Genomic DNA, 24516 nt, shown 5'->3' with positions numbered 1-24516 from the left:
TGGGCAGCTATATGTCTTAGGGATTCCAGTACTACCTGTTCTCTAATTTACCTTTCCTCTCCTGACCTTTTATCCTCTCTCGCCTCACTGCTTTCTGGATAGCACATCAGTGACAACATAAAATTACATGAAATAATTTATGGAACAAATGAATACATTTGACATGTGAATATAAATGCTCATAAACATAATTTGGTAGCTATCTGTAATCTTTTGTGTTCATTAGTGTGTGAAGTCCAGTACCATGGAATTCAGGTTCTAAACCAGGACAGAAAAATAAAAACATCAAAACAGTCAATGTAATCACATATCTAGTAGACTAGAACTTCAGTTATTTTTGTGGTTTTTAATTTTATTTATTTAACTCTTTAAATGTCTAAATACTTTCTACATTATTTTGTTTTATTGTCGCTATCTGTTTTTTCAATTTTTTGTCCAGTAAGAAACTGCCAGATCCCCCCTTGAAAACTCTCATTTCCAAGTCCATATACATAGGCATTCACAGCAGGAGAAATCTTAGCTAAAACAGCTGGTATCTGGAAAGAGAAAAAAAAATGTTTACATATATACCAGTATGTACCAAGATAAAAAAAAACACACAAATTTGCACCTGATGCAATATTGAAATAATGTGGTATTCAATACCCTTACATCTCATTACTTGTTTTTTTATATGGCAAGGAATGTATTATATAAACAGCAATAGTTCATTTTGAATCAGAAATATATTTAATTATGAAACATTATTCCCCCCATTCTTACCATGCGGAGTTTTGGAGACAAGTGAGTTGCATCTTGAATAATGGCATAAAAGCACAGCAGAGAATATGGGCCCCAGCACACAACCAATGATTTTATTGGCAAACTTGTGTTAAACTGAACAAAAAAAAAATGTAAGGGAGACAAAAAGAAAAAAATATTTGTGTAAGAACTGAAGTATTGAGTACTGAATCACTTATAATTACAAGTACTAGTCAAGCAGGTATTTACTATATGTAAATATATAGCCTTGTGGCATCACTATTGCTGCTTTTGACCCCCCCCCCCTTTAACATGTAAATCATTTGCATGTTTATAGGGAATGAATTGGACAGAATTATAGTATTGTGTCTTAATTCACATGTAAAGGGATCCATTATTTTTGTATTTCTCAATGAGCACACTGAGCTTTTACCAGGAGACAGCAAAAATCAAATGATTCAACTTCAGAGCTAGATTTTAAACCTGAGGCACTCATAGGTAAAAAATACAGGGACCCCTCTCATAGTTCTATAGGAGTATCAAGGCTTTTGTAGCATTAGGCGTAATTTAGATGCATTGTCAATAAAATGCATTTAATTTTTTATTTTAACTTTTTATTTTCACTAAAGCTCCAACTTTCACCCCACTATCCATAACTTCCTGATCATGTAACTGAGAATAAAGTATCAACAGCTGCATGAAGACCCAGTTGAAGATGTTTAGTTAAACTAAAGTCATTTAAACCAAGTCATTTCACATTGAATATTTATAGCATTACAGATGTATCAAAGAACAGGTTATATAATTGTTCCAAACATTATATCATGAGACATTCAGAGGCTTAACATTTTTATGGCTTTAAATGTCATTCTATTTACTCAACATAGAACATTATACGATCCCCAGAGGATATTTTGGAGCTTCTACTAAAATGAAGGCACTATCATGGTTACAATACCTTGACTTGCCCACTTTTCTTCATCTTCTGATGAATGGACTGGTACGCTGTCATCATGATGAAAAGAGGAATTAAATATTCGAAAAAGGCCAAGGGGAAAAGAAACGAGATGAAATTTCTATTGAAATAAAGAAAAAAATGTGTTATATTCAAAAAGGTGATATAAAATCTATCTTCAAATGTTCAGTCGTCATTTACAGTACTCAGTGCCAAAGTGGGAACTTACAGTTATGACTGGCTAAAAATGTAATAAATTATACCTGTACACTGCCACAGTGGATCTTGTACGTGTCAGAGCTTTGGAGTAAGAATCAAATTTAGCGGCCTTACCTTTCATGCTATCACTCGCAAAACAACTTTTATATTCACTAATATATACTATGTATGGGCATTTGCATGCCCGTACCTGTAACTTTAAAATGTAACCACCACCCTGGATAACAGCGCTGTAAACATGTATGTTGAAGTGATGTAGAGTGCTGTGAAAAAAGTACTTGCTCTCTTCCTGATTTCTTTTATTTTTGCATATATATCACACGTGAATGTTAAAAATCAAACTAATTTTAATATTAGACAAAGATAACCCAAGTAAACACAGTGCATTTTTTCATTGATGATTTCATATAAAAGGGGAAAAGCTAGCCAATCCTACCTAGCCCTATGTGAAAAATATCAATTAAATAGAACGTAAGTGCTAAGTAAAGTAAGCTAAAAGGCCTCAAAAAGCAGTACATGATGCCACAATCTAAAGAACTTGTAGAACAGATTAAAGACAAAGTTATTGACTTCAATCAGTCTGAAAAGCATTACAAAACCATTTATAAGGCTCTGGAAGAGCGGTGAGTGGTGAACCTTTCCAAGTTGCATGGCATGGTCTTAAAATGGCAGTTCATGCTCGAAAAACTTGTGCCTGAATAAAAACAGTTCTGCCAAGAAAAGTGGGTCAATATTCCTCCACAGCTGTGTAAAAGACTCATTGGCAGTTATCGCAAACATTTGATTGCAGTTGTTGCCAGCAAGGGGGCCACAGCCAGTGCCCCTAAACCTTCAAGTCTATGGGGACTTGCATAGAGATCACAGTGTGATGGGTGCAGGAGAATGTTTCATGTTTCTCACTCTTCTCACAAGCTGAAAGACAAATCAGCAAAAAAAGAAAAAAAAGTGTTAATAAAAGCACTAACAATAAAAATTTGTAAAATACAATAAATAAAAACAATAAAGTGAGCTAAGTGATGTCATTGTGACATCACTGTTATTAATAACATGTTCAAGAAGTCCCTAAGAGAACCTCCATACTGCATTGATTTACAAAAATACAAAAAATAAAAAACCTTACATCCTATTGCCCTAACACTACATCTGAAAAGGTATAAGCCTTCTGCCCTTGTTCACAACCCCCAAACCCATAAGTATAAAAAATACTACCCTATAGGGTACTTTATGTAAGGGATGGATATAGCCCTATAGAAAGAAAAATACCCCCCCAACCTTTAAAAACAAAAACACTTTTAATAAAAGTAACACACCAAAATTAGACAAAAAAAATCAACAATATTAATCAAATATGATTGCTAACAGCAATCACAATCCTATTATTCCAGTACATGCTGAAATCTGGGTATGCCTGGGCATGATAGGAGTGTGATTGCTGTTCGCAATCATATATATATATATATATATATATATATATTCACACTTTTTAAGTAACATTCCAAAATTGGACAGAAAAAATCAATAACATTATATATAATTATATATATATATATATATATATATATATATATATATATATATATAATGTTATTGATTTTTTCTGTCCAATTTTGGAATGTTACTTAAAAAGTGTGAATATATATATATATATATATATATATATATATATATATATATATAATTGCTAACAGCAATCACACTCCTAACATGCCCAGGCAACCAGTACATCCTAGAACCTGGGCATGATAGGAATGTGATTTCAGCCTCCCTATGCCATGCTACCCCCAATTACACTTACACATCCATGCCATTCACAAACTACAGCATAACACCTATCAGTCTCACACACTTACTAATCCACTCTCACTGAATGTTTTCCTACCTTTCCTCTGTCACTGTCACTTTCCCTCCTCCTCTTCGTTCTTCCTCTTGGCTCTTCTTCATCTTCTCTGTCCTGTCCTTCCGGTGCAGTGAGTGTGGTAGGCGGTGGGCGTGGCTTCAGTGTTGCGCGTCGGGAAGCAGGATCGGAGGTCTGCATTAACAGACCTCCCGCTCCCTTGATTGTCTTTAAGCCGGTTAGTAGAAGATCTTTGTCTGATCTGTCCATCTCTGGAGGGGTGCTGGTGTGGTGGCAACCCCCTGATGACCGCCACCCGCTAGGTATGCTGCTGGATGTAGGGTATTTCCGTAATCAGGAGATGCAGCTAAACAATTTTGGCCGGGTTTCTCTGCCTAACACATACCCTATGCAAAAAAATCTAAGCAACACAGAAGTGTGGCCACATAGCTGCATGAAGCCCCTGAAAGGATAGTCTGGGTTGTCTGCTTTACAGAAATATATACTTGGGTATTTTTGGTTTATTTGTTTAAAATTAGAGTTGCAATCCCATCATACCCAATGTAAAAATTCTATGGCTTTGTAAAGAATAATGTACACCTTATATCAGGGGTGTTCAAGTTTTTTCTACAGTGGGCTACTTCATCAGAAATGTATGTGTGCATGGGCGTACTCATTTTTCACTGAGAGAAAATATGGCCTTTTAGCATTATACTGCATATTAATACAGGGTTAATTTGGTGATAATGAAAAAAAGCGGGTGACTTTTTTGACCAACTTTTATATGTCATTCTATTTATACTAATTTACTTAAACAGTAAAACAAAGTCAGTCCACAAACCATTTAAAATAGCCAAATAAAAGCTGGAGCACACGGTGGGTACAAACTGGATTTAAGCTGGATTTAAAACCGAGTTGATCAGGGCTGGAATAAGAGCATCATGGGTCTGGTGCTGAGGATTTTGGTGGCGATTTTATGGAAATAAATAAAATAGACAGAATCTTAACTCCTCGGCATCCATGTGTACTGGATAAAGATGGACATCAGTGCTCTGCAGATAATATAAGATTGAATCTTATATGATGGGATTGATAGTACATCAGTACACTAACAAAACACCTCATACACTGGACACCTGAAGCCACAATTTAGTACCACCGATCCTTTTTGATAAAAAATGCAGATTGAAACAGATTAAATAACACAAAACCTTTACTTTTCCTCTCGCTGATTTCTGGGCCTAGAACGTGTTGTCCTCTGAAGTGACTAAAAAATCAGGAGGGCATTTTATCACTAAATATGTAAAAATTAAATAGTTCAATTTATTCCTACAGTACGTAAAGAGCCAGGAAACAGATGACTAAACACATACACACCAGGACAGGCTCTGCCACACCGACACCCAAACACACACACCAGGACAGGCTCTGCCACACAGACACCCAAACACACCAGGACAGGCTCTGCCACACCTACACCCAAACACCAGGTCCGGCTTTGCCGCATCGACACCCACACATACACACCAAGACAGACTTTGCCACACTGACACCCAAACACACATACATACCAGGACAGGCTCTGGTACACCGACATCCAAACACACCAGGACAGGCTTTGCCACACCGACACACAAACACACACACACCAGGACAGGCTCTGCCACACAGACACCCGCATCAGGATGGGTTAAGCTACACAAAGCATAAAAAATGCTTTCCACACTGCTTTGTTGTTTGTGTATTTGCCCCCTTGTGTATTGATGTACCAGCCAGGCCCCCCCTTTAGTATTAATGTACTCCCCCACACACCCTTGTGTATTGCCCCATGTGCATTTGTGCCCCCAGCCAGCTCCCTTTGTGCATTTATGCCCCCACACCCTTGTGTATTGATTTTATGTAGTGCACCAGCCAGGGGAGGGGCCCTTGTGTATTTACGCCCCCTCCCCCCTTTTGTACTGGTAAAGCCCCCCCATACCCATGTGTATTGTAGGCAGCAGCAATAGCATCCCTGTGGGCTGCAACTCCTAGTCCGGCAGGCTGCATTTGGCCCATGGGTCGCACGTTGGCAACACCTGCCTTATAGTATGTTCCCTTTAAGTGATGGGAAAGTTTGGAAATTCTATATAAAAGACTTTGTGAAAATTAATATTGGTGTCATTCTCAAAACTCTTGGCCACGACATATATATATATATATATATATATATTTGTGTGTGTGTGTGTGTGACGGCCCTGGGTTAATAAGTGCCGTCCATAACAGTTATTATGGACAGTACTTATTAACCCAGCGACGTCACAAAGTCACCGGCACGTTCTTCATCCCGAATGGCATAACCTTAAACTGGTACAAGCCGAAGGGGGTGATGAAGGGCGACTTCGGAAAGGCTGCTGGGGCCAGCGGGATTTGCCAATAACCCTTACATAGGACGAGGGTGGTGAGGAAATTCCCCCGAGCAATGCGATCTAATAGTTCGGCTACTCAGGGCATGGGGTACGCATCAGTCGTGGTCCTGTCGTTTAGTCGACGGTAGTCTACGTAGAAGTGGGTCGTGCCGTCCCGCTTCGACACTAGCACTACCGGGGAATCCCAAGGGCTGTTAGAGGGTTCGATCACTCCTAGGTCGAGCATCTCCCGTATCTCGGCCCGCGTACCTTCCCTTGTGGCCTCGGGTACCCGGTAAGCTGCCTGCCGCATGTAGTGTAGTAGTGTACCCAGGGGCGGTGGAGAACTGAATAGCTGAATAGCCTCTATGCCCTTCGGCACCTGTCGGGGTAACTCCGGCAGCGGAAGATCCTCCAAATCCTCTGCTGCCGGGGCGCAGATAGCAGCTATCTCCCCTGGACGTTCCTGGTAAGCCTTAAGCATATTTATATGGAAGGCTCGTTGAATCCTCTGGTCAAAGCTAGGCTACTAGGTTGGTAGTGACACACAGCTTTTTCACAACCTGATAGGGCCTTTTGTCCGACTTGCAGAGTGCGGTCTCTGGTGGCGCGATCGTACCATCGTTTTTGCCGGCTCTGCGCGGCGTGAAGATTTTCCCCAACCATTTCCGTTAGGTCCTTCAGTTAAAATGTATTGTACCACCGGGGTACCCTCAGTAGTGGCTCTTCCCTCCCAGTGGTTCCTGATCAAGCCTAAGGGCACCCGGACCTGTCACCCATATAACAACTCAAAAGGAGAATACCCAGTGGACTCTTGTGGCACCTCCCAATACGCGAACAGGAGGTGCGGCAAGTACTTCTCCCAGTCCCGGTGAGAGGTAGCGAACGTCCGAAGCAGTTGCTTCGGCGTTCCATTGAACCTCTCACGTAGGCCGGTCTTCTGAGGGTGGTAAGGGGCGCTATACATGGGCTTAATCCCGCACAACCTCCACAGCTGCTGGGTAATCTCTACAGTAAATTGGGTTCCGTGGTCGGAAATTATCTCCTGGGGGAAACCAACCCTGGCGAACACCCAGAGTAGGGCATCGGCCACGCTCTCTGCATTTATATTGGATAAGTGGACAGCCTCGCGGTATCGGGTAGTGTAGTCTACGACCGTTAGTATATATTTCTTCCCAGAAGGGCTGGGATGGGGTAGGGGCCCCATCAGGTCTACTGCTATTCTACTGGCTCATCTATGATGGGTAGCGGGTGTAATGGGGCTTTCGTTTGGTAAGTCTGTTTTCCTACTCGCTGGCAGGCGTCGCAGGTACTATAATACCACTTGATATCCTTTGTTAGCCCCGGCCAGAAGAAGGACCGGGTGACTCTGTGATGGGTCCGGTTCCTACCCAAATGGCCTGCCAGGGAAATGTAATGCATGATCTCTTGCCGATATTTTTGCGGCACGACCAGCTGGTGTTTGGGGACACGGGTCTTTCCCTGACCATCGGTCAGCCGGTATACCAGTCCCTGGTCCAATTCTATCTCCCCCTTGTCCGCCGGGATCTGTCCCGGCTCGGTCTCTGTACCCCTGTAAAGTCTGGTCGTGTAAGGTCTCCTGGGAAAAGTCAGTGGGGGACGCCCAGGGCAGCATAGGGGTAGTCGGGGAACAGTCTGGGGAAATGTTGGGGTTAGTCATACTCACTGGGGTCTCGTCCTCGAGTGCGTTGTCCGCCTTCTGTGCCTGCTGGCGGGTTAGAGCCGCATAATGCTCGGGGCGGGCAGCCGGTTCGAACATGGTGGTGAGGTCTCCCAAATCATTCCCCAGGAGGACTTTGGCAGGTAGGTCCTTCATGACCCTGACTACCACTTTGCGGGCACTGGTTCTCCAATCCAAACGTACGGCAATGGCACGGCTGGTCTGCTCGGTAGGGGCGACCATCTGGGGTTGTATCAATGTGATGGTAGCCCCGCTGTCCCGTAGCCCCTGAGCGTCTGTTAACCCATACAGCCTGCTGATGATGGAGGCAGTTGTCCGGGGTGGCTGCCTGGACCACGTCAGCCTCGTGCAATACCCCAAAGTCCTCCTCCAACCAAGCGTGGGGAGGGGGAAGTCGTGGAGACTCGAGGCAGTGGCGTGCCACTTGGATCGGTCCGGTATGGGCATATGCACCCGGGCGAAGAGTCTGATTGGGCGGGGACTCTGACTTTTTGTGTCCGACTTGGTTGCAGCCGTAGCCTCGGACACTGGATGATCGATGGTCCCGGAAGCTGGCGGTCGGGCGAAACTAATGTTCCAGGGAAGTAACAGACTTTATTGATGAAACACATGGGTTTAAATACAGGTTAGGTGATAAAAAGGTCATAAATCAGGCACACATCTTCCCACCCGGCCCAGGCAATCCGGCGCCACACTTAGGCCACCGAGCCCCACAATGTCCGTATAACTTTGGTCGTCATTCTCAGGGTGGATCGCTCGGGTTCCAGGGGACATCTGGTCCGAAAAGCGTTATGATCGGTCGAAGGGACGCCGAGCAGCAGGAATTCAAAGTTTCCCTGGGACGGACAGCGGGATAGCCAGCGTGTGTATGATAGCCACGCCAGCTGATTGCCGTTCCTCTAGCGGCTCCAGCAACCAGGGATCCCCAGTCTCTGCGGGGGTCTCTGGGCTAGGAGAGCTGAAGTCCGTGGGTAGGGCAGGTGATACATGGATGGGGTAGGACAGGAAACGGAACGGAGTATGGACAATACACAGCACACATAGAAATGTAATACATCCTGCAAACAGTAACCGGTCAGACACGGCATTATTTTGGGGAAGCACCGTGGTGGACTAGCAACACCTCTACCAGTAAGGGCCAGGTGACTACATTTTTTTTCTGGCATTCAAGGACACAGTATGGCGCGGATGACATTACAATCACAAGCGTATATTATGCATATCTCACTATCACACTGATTCACATATGCACACACATAAAATTCATTTTATATTATAGAAATTATTAGGAAGCCATGCTGATTTTAGGTGTAATAATATAATATATTTATGGTCATTATCAGACATTAGCAGTCTCAGACAATTGAACCCCTCCTTTACCAAACATGAACAGTCTCAGACAATTAACCTTTTCCATTAATAGACATGAGCAGTCTCAGACAATTAATACCCTTCATTACCAGACATGAGCAGTCTCTTTTAGCCCCATCCATTACCAGACATGAGCAGTTTCAGACGATTAACCCCCTCTATTATCAGACATTACACACAGTCAGAAATACAGACAAACACAGTCACATACACACCTAAATGGTGGGTATGGTGGTGATGAGAAGTGATGTTAGGGAGCATAAATATGGAGAGGGGCAGGGCCGGCCGAAGACTTAACGCCGCCTGGGGCGAAGTTTAAAACGCCGCCCCCCCCCCGCCGACGCCGACGGGGGGGGGGGGCGGCATTTTAAACTTCGCCGACGCCATAATCTACGTTTCCTCCCCCCCCCCGGTACTTACCTTTAAACAGTCCTGCGGCGAGTCTCCCTGCTCTGCCACGGTGCCGGCTTGTAATGCTGAGCGCCGGAAATTGACGTCACTTCCGGCGCTCTGCATTACAAGCCGGCACCGGGACCGAACAGGGAGACTCGCCGCAGAGGAGAGAGAGAGAGAGGGGCGCCGAGCGGGTAAGCGAAAACCACTCGGTGCCCCTCTCTCTCTCTCTCCTCCGCTTCAAAAAAAAAAAAAAAAAAAAAAAAGCGCTTGGGGCGGCAAAGTGCCGCCCCTTCTAAAGTGCCGCCTGGGGCAATTGCCCCAGTCTGCCCCATTATAGGGCCGGCCCTGGAGAGGGGTGATTGTGGTGCAATATGAGTAATAATGGTAAGGCATAGAAATGATGAGGAGGACTATGATGATGGGGTATTAAGACGCTGGTTGGGGGAATAATGATTGTGAACTGGAATGATGTTGAGGGTATAATGATGATCATATATAGGCATAGAATATGACATCATATCCAGGCGACAGAGAATCCCGCACTCCCACCGCAGGACTTCAGCAAGGTAAGTGAAAAAGAAAGGGGGAGAGATAGTAATTGAATGATATTATTGAAATAAATAAAGAGAAATATATAAGGGAGAGATAATGAGGAGGAGAAAGAAAGGTGGCAATTCCCATCTAGGTTCTGGGCAAGCCATCTGGATGTAACTTGGGTGATGAGCAAGTCCTGCAGTTCAAATCACACGAATTTCCTTGTTATTTATCTTCTTTCCTCAAACGTCTGTAAAGGTATAGTGGGGGCACAATTATCCATTCTTGCCTCTGCCGCAAAAGGAGCTAGCTAAGTCTTTTCCCCACTCGCTCAGCTTAAAAGTCAGAGCACCGGACGCCACTGACATCTAATTTAATGCTTTTTGAGGCCAAAGATGTCACTAAGAATTGTTTGGGCCCAAAATGGCACTGGCAAGCTGTTTGGGGGCAAATCTGGCAATGTGAGAAGTGAGTGACATGTTACATAGTGAAGTCATGGGCCAAAGGAGGTTGAGTGGTTGCCATAGAAAATGAGTGTTGTTAGAGGGGTTATGCTTGTTTAGGGGAGAAGTTAGCAATATAGCCACACCTACCTGAGGGATACCAAAAAAGTGCCCCCTAGGGTTGGCCCTGTGCATACCCACTAACTCTTTCCCCAACATGCATACACGCACTGTTACAACATTCACATACAATTACACATGTATACACACACACCATACACCTACATATACACATACTATTCTTGACATCAAACACTGTAACAATATACACATATTTTACAAACAACCGCAAACCTCAATGAACAGAAGCAATGTTGTAAAGAAAAGTGGGCCAAACTTCCTCCACAACAATGTGAGAGACTAGCAAAGTCATAAAGAAAACAATGACTTTGGGTTATTGCTGCTACAAGGTGTTTCTATAAGCTATTGAATCATAAGATGAACTTAGTTTTACACACATGGCTTCTCTGTTTTTGGTTTATTTTTGTTGAATAAATCATGACACCGTGTAATATGACATGTGTTGTTCATCTGAGGCTTTATTTACCCAATTTTCAGACCTGCTAAGGAATAGATGATTGATATTGTGTCCTGGTATGTAAAACCATAAAATTCAAAGAGGATTTACCTTCTTTTTCACACAACTGTATGTGCATAAACCAAATAAACTAATCTTGACTACTTACAGCATACTTCAATGACCCTGTTATATGCATAATGGTAAGAACAAGATATTATATAAATGACTAATCTAACCATAGATCCACTTTTTAGTGAATAAACTTTACTTTAGTTATTCAAATGTGAGTCGGGGGTACTGGCATGCATGCGCATTCTGGGTTATAACACATTGTGGGATTGTGAATAGGGCAAAGCCATATCTTCCGTGATACAAGATTGGTAGGTGCTCCAGCTGCCACAAGATAAGGGGTGAGCTAGAGGTGTGCACTGCCAATGCATTTGTATCCCCTTCTGCTTCCAAAAGCTGATGTGATGTCATTGCAGGACCTTCAAACATGCCCTAGATGCCAAAGGAACTAGTAATGGCTCTGGATGAGACATTGAGTGTCCATGTGCACTATACTATTTGGCAGATAAGCATTTTATTATGTTATGCCAAAAGAAGAGGGGTGAAGACAGGGCAGTCCTGGCACTTTAAAGCCAGTAGCTGCCTGATGACATACATCGATCAGCCATAACATTATGACCACCTGCCTTATATTGTGTAGGTTCCCCTTTTGCCGCCAAAACAGCCCTGACCTGTTGAGGCATACACTCCACTAGACATATGAAGGTATGCTGTGCTATCTGGCACCAAGACATTAGCAGCAGATCCTGTAAGTTGCGTGGTGGGGCCTCCGTGGATGCATCCTGGTGCCATGCGTTCTCCAAGTACATACGCACCCAGCCATCCATGTGACATAAACAAAATGTGATTCATTAGACCAGGCCACTTTCTTCCATTGCTCTGTGGTCCAGTTCTTATGCTCACATGCCCATTGTAGGTGCTTTTTGCAGTAGACAGGGGTCAGCATGGGCATCCTGACTGGTCTGTGGCAATGCAGCCCCACACACATCAAACTGCAATGCATTGTGTGTTTTGACACCTTTCTATTAGAACCAGCATTAACATTCTTTTCACCTGTCAGTGGTCATAATATTATGGTCGATTGGTGTAAGTGCAGGAGTGTGTGGTTCTATCAGCCAGTAGCTCACTGGGTTTTAACTAGACTTGGACACCGGCCAACTCATCATGTTTGTCTTCGCGTAAGTCTTCGTGGGGAAAAAAAAATCTTCTTCATATTCCATGAATATTCGCCCGTTCCTGTGTTTGGTTGAATATTCGTGTAAATTTTTCGTGTTCACGGTACGCAGCAGCTTTGGCGCCAGGATTTTAAAGGTCCGTAAGAGAAACTCTAATGGTCGCTGGCAGGGGCCTCCTCTCATCAACCAATGAAGTGCAGCTGCTTAGGCACATCCTGGTGCCTAAACTCAGCCTGGAAAGACCACTGGTCACCCCGCTCCAAGAGTTAAAGGTCCATGGGAGCGACTCCCTGGGGAGCTTCCAGGAGTCAAAGGTCCATGCTCGCTCGTACAGACCTTTAACTCCTGATGCTGAAACTAGGCCTGGGGAGACCATTGGTCTCCCCTCTACAGGAGTAAAAAGGTCCGTACGAGCGACCAATAGAGTCGCTCGTACAGACCTTTAACACCTGACGGTGGAACTTGGCCTTGGGAGGTTCCAGGAGTTAAAGGTCTGTGCGAACAACACTATTGGTCGCCGGCAAGGAGCTCCTCTGGCATCAATCAATGAAGGAGCTCCCTGCCAGCGACCAATAGAGTCGCTCGTAAAGACCTTTAACTCCTGCCGGCGAAACTCCGCCTGGGGAGACCATTGGTCTCCCCGATCAAAAAGTTATAACTCTGACTCCCTGCTCCAAGAGTTAAAAGGTCCATACGAGCGACTCTACTGGTCGCCGGCAGGGAGTTCCTTCATTGGTTGATGCCGGAGGAGCTCTCTGCCGACAACCACCGACCTTTAACTCCTGACGCCGAAACTTTGCCTGGGGAGGTAACAGGAGTTAAAGGTTCATTGGTTGATGCCAGAGGAGGCCACTGCCGGCGACCAATAGAGTCAGTCCTTGCATGATCCTCTGGATTTCTGCTCCCGTTAACCCCTGCGATGCTGCGTAGATAAGGTAGGCTAGAGGGGGAAGGGACCAGGGAGATTATTTGGAGATATTAATGAAGACGAGCACAAAGATTCTTCGTGTTGCTTGTCTTCGTGTACATTTTGCCGCCCCCATGTTCGTTTCTTCAGTATTCGGGTTAAACAAGAAAAAGCACCCCTTGTGTTCGTTTTCATGTGCGTCCGAATCCGAATGCACAAGTCTAGTTTTAACCCTGTTTGCAGGATGGTCGGTCCATGTCTGATACATGTTGCTTAAAATAGAGGATGATATATTTTGCAATTTAATACTTGTTATTTAAATATTATGCTACAACTCAAACATTATTAAGCAAAATAGGTTAGCATCTATATGAGAAACACATTTGGGTTTAGTAAAAATACTGAAATGCTGGTATGCATACATTAAAATTATGTAAAATAATCAGAATAAATCTTCATTTTAGGTCATCTGCAAAAAGTGGTTGTAACTTTTGCTTACTTATCTGCTTTAGAGTAGTCCAATGTGCAGCATGTCCTCAAAGGTTCATAGTCATATTCACCCCAGCCAAAGAGAGGCATGATGGACCAGAAGGCAGAGAACCCCCAGAGAAACATTACCACTGATATAGCTGTGCTCCAGTGTAACTTGCTACCTGAAACAAAATATTTCATTATTACTCACATGGGTGCATTCACTAACCAAGGAATGTGTGTGAGATATGAACATTATAGGGAGTCACTGTTTTATAAAGAATAGTGAAATGAGGTAAGAGTTCCTTATGAATAGTAAGAGTTCTTTATGAACTCCCAGTGAACATTAAATATATCTGCAATGTTTCAGTTCATCACAAAATTGCACTTACGGGTACAATGTTGGTGGTAACGATCCCAGGCTATTGCAGCACAAGAGCTGATACTGGATAGAGCAGCTACAAAACCTTGGAAACCATGAATTTGGCATCCTTCTGAACCATAGGGCCAGTATCTATAAAGCAAAAAGCAACAAATGTAGGTACATATAGCTATTTAAATAAATCCTGGCAATCCATGCTATCCAAAAATATGAAAGTTGATCTATTAAAATAACACATTACTAAATAGCATCTATCTATGTCCATGTTTACCTTGAATGTGATATCACATTAGTGAGGCATCCATGTTAGGGTGACCACATCTACCATATTTCCTAGGACACATCATTTTTACATATTGCTGACCAGTGCATTTAAAATACTGCCCTGCAGTACATGGTATGTATGCTGCAGGGCAGCATTTTATCTGGGCTGGTCAGCAATATCTTAAAATTACCGTATTTGCTCGATTATAAGGTGACACCCCTCCAAAAAAATTTAATTTTAATTTAGGAAAAAAAGAAAAAGCCTGAATAGAAGACTACTATATAAGAAAAAAGTTTTACTAGTAAGTATTAATTCACATGTAAACTATTTTTTCATATTTAATAAAAACTATGACTGAGAAAGATGCATTTTTGTTATGCCTTATGCCCCCTATATGCCACTCTGCCTCCCAGATAAGCCTTATATACCCCTATATACAACTCTGCCTTCCAGATATTCCTTTTAACCCCCTATATACCACTCTGCCTCTCTGATATTCCTTTTAACCCCCTATATGCCACTCTGTCTTCCAGATATGCATTTTAACCTCCCTTTATGCCAGTCTGCCTCCCAGATATGCCTTATATACCCCTATATACCACTCTGCCTCCCAGATATTCTTTTTAACCCCCTATATGTCACTCTTCCTCCAGAAAGCCCTTATACCCCCATATGACACTCTTACCCTACCCCGACTTACCAGTGCGTCCCTAGACTTCTCCCTGTGCTTCAGATTCCTTGTTGTATAGTGGGGCAGCCGATGAAGGTCTGCGTGATGCGCACAGACAACCTCCACTGCTGCTGCCGGCACTTCCGCCATGGCTACTATGAATGAGCACCGGAAGGTCATGTGGCCCTGGCGCTCCATCATAGAAGCCCTGCAGCGCCGCAGGGGATCTTTATCTTAGTCTTATAGTCAGAAGACGACCTTGAATATAAGACGATGGTAATTTTTCAGAGCATTTGCTCGAGCAAATACGGTATATGCGTCCTGGAAAACATGGCTGATGTGGTCACCCTAGTCCATGTACATATCAGAGAGAGAGAACATAAAGATCAGAGCAAGTGTAGCTGTGACTGATCCTATTGAGACCCAGGTGCCCTGCACTCCCCGCACTGCACAAACAGTGTCTGCTTCCCCCAATAAAGGCTTTACAGGGTATACTTGGTTCTGACACAAATAAGCTGTTTGCGTGCACTTACAATCTCAGGCCAAAAGTGGCACAGACAAGCTGTTTGGGGGATAGGATGGCACTGATAAGATGCTTGGGGCCAAGGCACTCAAGCTGTTTGGGGCAAAGGTGGCTGTCACACGTTGTTTAGAGCATAGGTGGCGCATATTGCTTATGAGCATGTGTAATTGTCTGTGTGTGTGACCATGGATGTGTAAGTAGGGTGAGATAGAGTGTGTGTGTTAGTGAGTATGAGTAAGTTTCTGTAATTTTTGTAATTGTGTTTACATATGTATGAGTCTATTTTGGATTGGGGCAGGGGGCAAAGATGGCACATACCAGCTTTTTGGTCAAAGTTGGCACAGATAAGCTGTTTGTGCCATTTTTTGTCCTGAGCTTGTCAGTGCACCCAGACAGTCTGTTTGGGAGTTAGGATGGCACGGATAAGATGCTTGGGGCAAAGGTGGCTGTCACATGTTGGTAAGGAGGCACATGTTGCTTATGTTGTTTGGTGAAGTTGGGGGGCCCTTTGACCATGACCATATACACTCTTACTGGTTCTTCCTCATGTAATAAATATTAATGGGTAAAGAACTGTGTAGTAGCTCAGTGATAGGCATTGTAAATGATCAATTACATGTTGATAAGAGAAAAATAAAACTATGGTAGTTTTCTGCTTTATGATTTTTTTCTATTATGCTTCCCTCAGGCTTGCAAATACATTTGTCTAGATGAAACTTGTGGTTTTTATCATTTGCAGTTGTTTTTTACCTCAGAAAACTGCAAAATGCAGCAACCAGTGCATTAATACACAGTCCAGTGTCTGCCACAGCAAGGCTGATTATTAGCAAGTTGTTAGGTGTTCTGAGATCACGGATTTTGTAGAATGAAAGGATTGTCAATCCATTTAAGAGGAACCCGAGAAGAGCTGTAAAGCATAGAAAAATGCAGATATCAGGTAGGAAATAATATTGTTTAGTCCCATACTTTAAATAAAACACATGGAAAGAAAGCTACTTCATCCCAAAGCACACCTAGTACGATACAGAAGCCGCATCATTAGCTTTCAGGATACAAACTGGAAATTCTGGGATTGTTCCTTAAAGCCCCAAGTAATGTATGCAATCCTATAATAAATGCTCTCACAATGGGTGGGTTTAATGTACTTTTACTACTAATACAAAATGTTGAACTGAAAAACAAGGCCACTTTGTTGAATCAAAATCTTAACCATAACCTTTGTAATCTTGGTTCAGCCCTACAGCGTGACTGGATGATCTGATTAAATGCCATAGCTCAGATTCTTAATTTACAAGCAGTGGCAAAAACAGACCAGACTATACAATAAGTGGTGATTGTCAACAAGGTACTCTTTTGCACCAGTTATCAATAAAAGAGATGGCTTCTTATTTTTTTATCAGCTGATGTCTTGAATGTTTGTATAAATTATTTAAATTTATTTGAAATATACAGGAAATAATTTTGAGAATTCAATCTCAAATGGAGGGCAATACAAGTGGTATATTCTCTACAACATGTCTTTACAGATGAGTTAAAAATGTCAACTTCCAGATGCATTGTGAAAAGCACCAGGCTAGCCCAAAGCATTTTGTAATACATAGTGAAGATTACAGGTATATCCAATTCACATGAGTGTTTCAATTCCCTCACTGTATTATCCTTTACCATTTCTGAAGTGAGGCTCTTCAACTTATCCACCACCCTCTCCGTAAGCTAAAACTTCATTCTATTACAAAACTGAAACGGCTAAATAGAAAGGTATAAAATTAAAACTGTACAAATGCAACTTGCATATTGTTTGGGATCCATGTGCACAGGGTAATGTGACTGCATATAGTAGGGTCACTGTGTATTTTTTAGTATGCATGTGTATAGCGCTGTGTGACTGCATTGTGCAGCATGCATCATGTAAATTAATTATTTGTGATGCATGTGTATAGGGTAGTATGACTACGTAAAGGTTAGCATGCATGTGCATAGGGTTGAGCCACTGTGTTATGTATCTTATTGTCTGTATCTCTCTGGGTATGTTAGTGTGTCTGCTTGGGTATATTAGTGTATGTCTGCTTGGGTATGTATGTGTCTGAGTGTGTAAGTGCGTGTCTACCTGGATTTTTTAGTGTATATAGGTATACATGTTAGTGTGTGTGTCTATATGTTAGTGTCTAGGTATGTATGTTAGTGTCTGTCTGGGTATGCATGTTAGTGAATGCATGTGTGTCTGGGTGTATATGTGTCCCTGAGAATGTAGGCGTGTCCGAGTATGTTAGTGTGCGCCTGCCTTGGGATGTTAGTCCATGTCTGCCTGGATATATTAGTGTCTGCCTGGATATGTATGTTAGTGTCTGTCTTGGCACATTAGTGTTTGCCTGGGTATGCATGTTAGTGTGTGTCTGTTTATGCATGTATTTCTGCCTGGGTGGGTCAGTGTGTCTGTCTGAGTGTGTTAGCGTGCCTTGATAAAGGCTTATACAGCAGAAAGTTGGGAGATCTCACATCAGTGTCTGTCCTGTCCTTGTACTATTTGTACTGCATTTGGTATGCTATTTTCTATATGCTATGTATATTGATGTACTTTGATGTTATTGCTTCCAGTTTTACAAATATACATATTTGTACATGCACCTTTGCTTGGAGGGATCTTTTAGGTTAAAGCACCAGCCTCTATTTTACCTTTATTCCTTTTGCACTGCAGTCCCTCCTTGTTTAATATGTATGTGTGTCTGCCCGGGTATGCGTGTGCCTGGGTATGTTAGTGTGTGTCTGAGTATTTTAATGTGTCTGCTTGGGTATTTTAGTGTGTGTCTGGGTATGTATGTTAGTGTCTGCCTGGGTATGTTTGTGTGTGCAGGGAGGGTATTTTAGTGTGTGTCTTTTTGAGTATGTTATTATGCGTGTGTCTTGTTGTATTAGTTTAAATATCTGGGTATGTTTGCGTGGGTTTCTGGGTGTGTATGTTAGTGTGTGTGCGCATGTGTATATGTGCTGAGTGTCTAGTTGTGTTGGTACAAGTGTCTTGATGTGTGCGTGTCTGGTTGTGTGTTAGTGTGTGCCCCTCCCAATGTCAGGCTCTCAATCTGCCCTTAATAGGGTAGGGTCACTGTGAATTGTGTAATTTACAGGTGTATATGGGAATGTGAATGCATTGTGTAGTTTGCACGTGTATAGGGTAGGATCACTGTGTATTGCTTTGTATGGTAGTGTGACTTTTTCTGGTATGCATGTGTATAGCTTTGTGTAGCATGTGTACTGACACATGAGTTGTTTGGGAAGCATGTGTATTGGTTTATGTGATGGTATAGACATTGCCGGACTGGCTCACCGGGAAACCGGGAAATTTCCCGGTAGGCCGGGAGACCAACATTCAAAGCCGTGGTGCAGCTGCGAGGTTTAAAGCGGTCGTAAGACCGCCTCCGCCGGAAATAATTTAAGTGACCGGCGTGCACCCACCTTGTGTCCCACTGGAAGTGCCTCATTGAGGCTCTTCGTCCCGCCCCTTTCAAGACGTGACGCTCAAGGGGGCAGGCTCACAGAACAGTTCCTTGTGACAAGGAGAGGATCGTCACGTCGGAGGAGAGCAGCAAAAAAGAGAAACAAAAATGTAAGTAATTAAAAAAAAAATAGCTTGGGGTTAGAGGAAAGTGGCTGGGTTTTGTCATTACAAAATCAATATAAACAGGGGTGGGTGGCTGAGGGTAATACACATGGCATGGCATCAATAGAGAAGAGGGTGGTTGGGCATCACATTAATTATAACTAAAGGGGGAGCTGGCTGGGGGCATCACATTAACCACTACAAAAGGGGTGGGGGCATCACTACACAAGATGTCGGTGTAGCAGAGCCCATCCTGGTGTGTGTTTTTGGGTGTCGGTGTGGCAGAGCCTGTCCTGGTGTGTGTGGGTGTCTGTGTGGCAGAGCCTGTCCTGGTGTGTGTGTATTTGGGTATCTGTGTGGCAGTGCCTGTCCTGGTGCGTATTTGGTTATCTGTTTCCTGGCTCTTTAAATTTCTGTAGGAATAAATGGAACTATTTAATGTTTACTTAATCAGAGATAAAACTCCCTTCTGAATTTGTAGTCACTTCAGTAAACATAACTTTCTAGGACCAAAAATCAGTGAGAGGAAAAGTAAAGGTTTTGTGTTATTTACTCTATTTCAATTAGCAGATCTTATCCCAAAGATATAGTCGCAGAAACTTGGATTGTGGTTGGGAACTACAGAGTCTGTGAAACCCAATTTAATTGTAAGGCCTGATTTCATTCTGCTCTACAGGGGACAATTCCCTGTCCTTTCCCCTTAACAGAGAACCTTTTACATACACACTGGCAGAACTGGAACTTTTCGTCTAAAGTTTACTAGTAATTTTAATTCACATGTAAACAATTTTTTCATATTTAATAAAAACTATGATTGAGAAAAATGCATTTTTTTGCCAACCTGCCCCCAGTTATTATGCCTTATACCCCCTTATATGCCACTCTGCCTCCCAGATATGCCTTTTGACCCCCTATTTGCCACTCTACCCCCCCAGATATCCCTTTCCTCCTTATATGCCACTCTGCCTCCTCGATATTCCTTTTAACCTCCTATATGCCACTCTGCCTCCCTGAGATTCCTTTTAACCCCCCTATATGCCACTCTGCCTCCCTGATATTCCTTTTACCCCCCTATATTCCACTCTGCCTCCCTGATATTCTTTTTAACCCCCTGTATGCCACTCTGCCTCCCCAATATTCCTTTTAACCCTCTATATGCCACTCTGCCTCCCTGATATTCCTTTTAACCCCCTATATGCCACTCTGCCTCCAGAAAGCCCTTATACCCCCATATGCCACTTTTACCCTCCCCCGACTAACCAGTGCTTCAGATTCCTTGGTGTGTAGTGGTGGCAGCCGGTGGAGGTCTGCGCTATACGCTCAGACAACCTCCGCTGCTACTGCCAGCACTTCCGCCGGGGCTTCTATGAATGATAGCCTTCTATGAATAGCGCTGCAGGGAATCTGGATCTTAGTTTTGTAGTCAGACCTCTGTTTGAGGTCTGATTAGAAGATGACCTCGAATATAAGACGATGCAAATACGGTAATTTGGGCCTTTTAACACTTTTGGATTCTGGGATTTTAATACAAATAATGTGATAAAAAATTTATGATTTATAGTTATTTGGATGGCAAATAGTGTGACTCAGATATGTATGAGGGCTGAGTGCGGGTACAAGTTCTGGACCACAAGATAAAATATATGGGGCGGGCAGGGCCGGCCCAAGGCAAAATGCCGCCTGGGGCGAATCTTAAAATGCCCCCCCCCCCATTATCTACCCTTCCTCTCCCTCCGTCCCTGCCGCCCCCCCCATTATCTACCCTTCCTCTCCCTCCGTCCCTGCCGCCCCCCCCATTATCTACCCTTCCTCTCCCTCCGTCCCTGCCGCCCCCCCCATTATCTACCCTTCCTCTCCCTGCCCCCCCCTTGTACTTACCTTTCAGTAGTCCTGCGGCGAGTCTCCCTGTTCGGTCTCGGTGCCGGCTTGTAATGCTTAGCGCCGGAAATCTTCCAGCACTCAGCATTACAAGCCGGCACGGAGACCGAACAGAGAGACTCGCCGCAGAGGAGAGAGCGGCGCCGAGCGGGTACTGATAGCTTGATAAGCGAAAACCACTCGGCACCCCTTTCTCTCTCTTTCGCTTTAAAAAAAAAAAAAAAAGGGGGCTTGGGGCGGCGAAGTGCCGCCCCTTCAAAAGTGCCGCCTGGAGCGGTTGCCCCACTCGGCTCCATTGTCGGGCCGGCCCTGGGGGCGGGTGTTTCCAGGGCTGCTTTTCATTCCCAGTCCGGCCCTGGGTATAGAGGAAAGAAAGAGAGGCAGAGACTAAATTGCACAGAAAAAAAATGTGTTTGTATCGATTTTGATTGCCATGCACATGACTACAGTGCTGACACAGCAGGAGGGGACCACCAAGCTTTTCTTTGCACATTCAAATGCTTATCCGTCACTGAACATCTGCTGTCAGATGGGAGACAAGGCCTTGTCCCGTGTTCCCTGCCGCAATCTTGTGGTTAACCCATAACAAACAAGGTTTGGATCATGAAGTGATTAGAGTGTAGATGTTTGCTTTAGAACTCCTTCTTATAATTATGACCTCTTGTGTCTTATATAACCTTAAAAGCCCTTATATTACAATCACATATACAATGTTTACTACATTTAACATAAAGCTGAAGCACATCAAGGCTCTCTTCACCCTGGTTATTTTTAAATGGCTTACTTGTTTTGAATGCTAGTTTCCCTATGCTACTATTTGGTGCAAAACTATTAACAGTTAAGAAATACATATTTGCACTATAATGATCAGTGATATATTAATAGTATACATAAATTTGTCACATGAGCTAATACAAAATGCAATTATGTAAATGTATAGGTTTTGCAGCAATTTCTTCCAGAATATGACAGCCATTTCAAAATTTAGTTCTGTGACCCAGGAGGTGCACAACCACTATAAAGTGTGTACCTTTAGGTTTTTGCTGCAAAGAAAATAAATTAACACTACCTGCAAAGTGGCGATATTACACCTACAAAGAAAGTTATGTATACAATCTGGTAATTCTATTTCGATGTATCATTGTGCCACAAGCAATATTAGGGATTTTGCTTAACTTGCACTTCTAATATTTTTATACATACCCCTATTTGCAACATTAAGTTATTACTGAGAAAAAAACAAAAACATTATATAAACAATCTTGCTTCTGTTTTATGGAATTCAATATTTGAGAGATTAAAACAATAGTGTAAAGTAGCAAATATTCCAATAAACACCAGTTATAACTAGGTATAATTTACTGTCACTTTGCTTGTTGTCTGTGCAACTACAACTTTGCGGATGTGCTTAAAGATATGCCTCTCATAACAATCTGCATTTTGTGTGAGGAAATATATTAACTTACCTTCAATCAGCAGTGTTGTACCTATGCCAAATACCTCAATTTCTGTGAATCCTTCTGGTACAGGGTAAGAGGCAACCATGTTTGCAGTTAGGCGCCCTCACCCTCCTGAAATGTCTCTTGATTCCCCTATTTCAATCACTGGAAAACACTTCCTTTTAAAGGGTGATTTTCACGTGTCACTCCATGCATGTTATTATGTAAAATCTCTTTCTTTTCAGTAGTTATATTTGAAACATCACAATCCTCTAAAGAATTCTCTAATGATGTGAACAAAAGCATGATCCCTCTCTGCTTTGAAACAGTATTTGCATACCATTGTATAAAGAAAGCATTCATTGTGCAGACAACAAGGTTTTTGTGAAGATGTGATTATGAAAAGAAAACTTTTTCGTCTTCTTTTAATGCAACCAGCAGAAAATGAGCGGAGGCTGTGACATAAAACAATATGTTGGTATAGGGATGAATACATTTACTTTCTAATTAGCAGAAGGCTGCACAATATTTCATCACATCTGAACATTTTCTTTTAATAGACAGAATAAAGTGTTGGGATAAAAAATTTAAATAAACTTTCCCTCTGAAGATTCCTTATTACATTTACCTAGACTAGGTTTTTACAGTATTATGCCTTATTATTAACTCTCTACTTTGGCTTTAGCAAGTGGTTAGGAAGAGGCATGAAACATGCTCTGTTTAAGACACTGTGGTAATGGCTATTTTAATAAACATTATTAATTGTTTTATACCGCACCATCATATTCCATGGCAATGTACAATGGGTAACCAGGACATAACATGTAACAAAATATAACAGGCAGCTAGTGAAGAGACTGACAGAAGGAAGAGATGGGTGATGAAGATAAGTCTGGCAGCAGCATTCATGGTGGATTGTAGAGAGGCCAGATGGGTATGAGGGAGACCAGCTAAGAAATGGTTACATTAGTCAATGCAGGAGATAATAAGGGCATGCACAAGAGCCTTAGTGGAATCTTTTGTTAGGAAGGGATGAATGCTGGCAATTAAAGATTATACAAAAATAGAGGGACTGTCAGGCTCATCATATCCCAGCCCTTACTGGATGTTGGAGTCCATGGCGCAGGAGTGTAAGAACGCACACAGTGTTAGGCAAAAGCTGAATGTTTGAATATAGGTATATTAAGCAAAGCAGATACATCTCACCATAAGTAGCAGAGTAGGAGGCATATCAACGGGCGTAACTAGAAGCCTCAGGGCCCTGGTGCAAGAATCTGACTGGCAGAACTCCAGGGCCCGGTCGCAGTCGCAACCCCTGCGACCCCGGTAGTTCCACCGCTGCATATCAAGTATACAGTCTGCTGGGGAGTACAAAGTTAGAATAGTCCAGGTAAGAATCCAAAAGGGTCTGGGACAGGTAGCGAGCAAAAGGGGTAAATCCAATAGGCAGTCCAAGTCAAAAAGGTAACAGGCTGGCAGAAGGGTTAATCCAAGAGACAGATCCAGAGTCTGGCATGAACTACAGCTCCAAAGGAACTTAATGAACTCACACCTCTGTTACTGAGAGGCAGGGATATAAAGCCTGTTTATTAGGTCAGGTGTTGTAATGACACAGGCTTCAGGTGAGGGAGGCATGGATATAGCCAAACCAACACAGCTGAACATAAATACACAGAACACGGATTCTAAACATAACCAGACAAGATATACATGGTACAGGACTCCACAAAGGACAGGGAACAAGGCAAGGAACACAGGGGATGGCGTGAGGAGCTGAGATCCTCAGATGCTTCTCCTTTAAGCAAGGATAAGATATCTCAAACGGGACATGGGGAGAGGAGAGAGATCCTCAAATAAGTGAAAGAGGGCAAACATACATAAAATACAGATACACAAACAAAACAGCAAGCTGTGGAGAGGAGATCAACTCCAGGCAGACCTCCTAAAGGGCGGCCACACCTGACAGTTTGCAGGGCTGGGGCC

General features: G+C 43.0%; 1 protein-coding gene across 1 annotated transcript; it reads right to left on the bottom strand.

The window, feature by feature from the left end:
* Window positions 1-392: 392 nt before the first annotated feature.
* Window positions 393-22639, bottom strand: LOC149298887 (RPE-retinal G protein-coupled receptor-like). The gene is made up of 7 exons (XM_089486968.1): window positions 22561-22639; window positions 16372-16528; window positions 14174-14295; window positions 13810-13963; window positions 1700-1817; window positions 763-876; window positions 393-536 (listed from the first exon to the last, which is right to left on the bottom strand). The coding sequence occupies exons 1-7, from the start codon at window positions 22637-22639 to the stop codon at window positions 393-395; spliced, it is 888 nt and encodes a 295-aa protein (XP_089343094.1).
* Between the last annotated feature and the right edge of the window lie 1877 nt (window positions 22640-24516).

Source organism: Sceloporus occidentalis, unplaced genomic scaffold, assembly GCF_023333645.1.
Source record: "Sceloporus occidentalis isolate IW3139 unplaced genomic scaffold, rSceOcc1.0.p SCAF_30, whole genome shotgun sequence".
NCBI lineage: Eukaryota > Metazoa > Chordata > Lepidosauria > Squamata > Phrynosomatidae > Sceloporus > Sceloporus occidentalis.
This window is presented reverse-complemented; position numbering and strand designations above follow the sequence as displayed.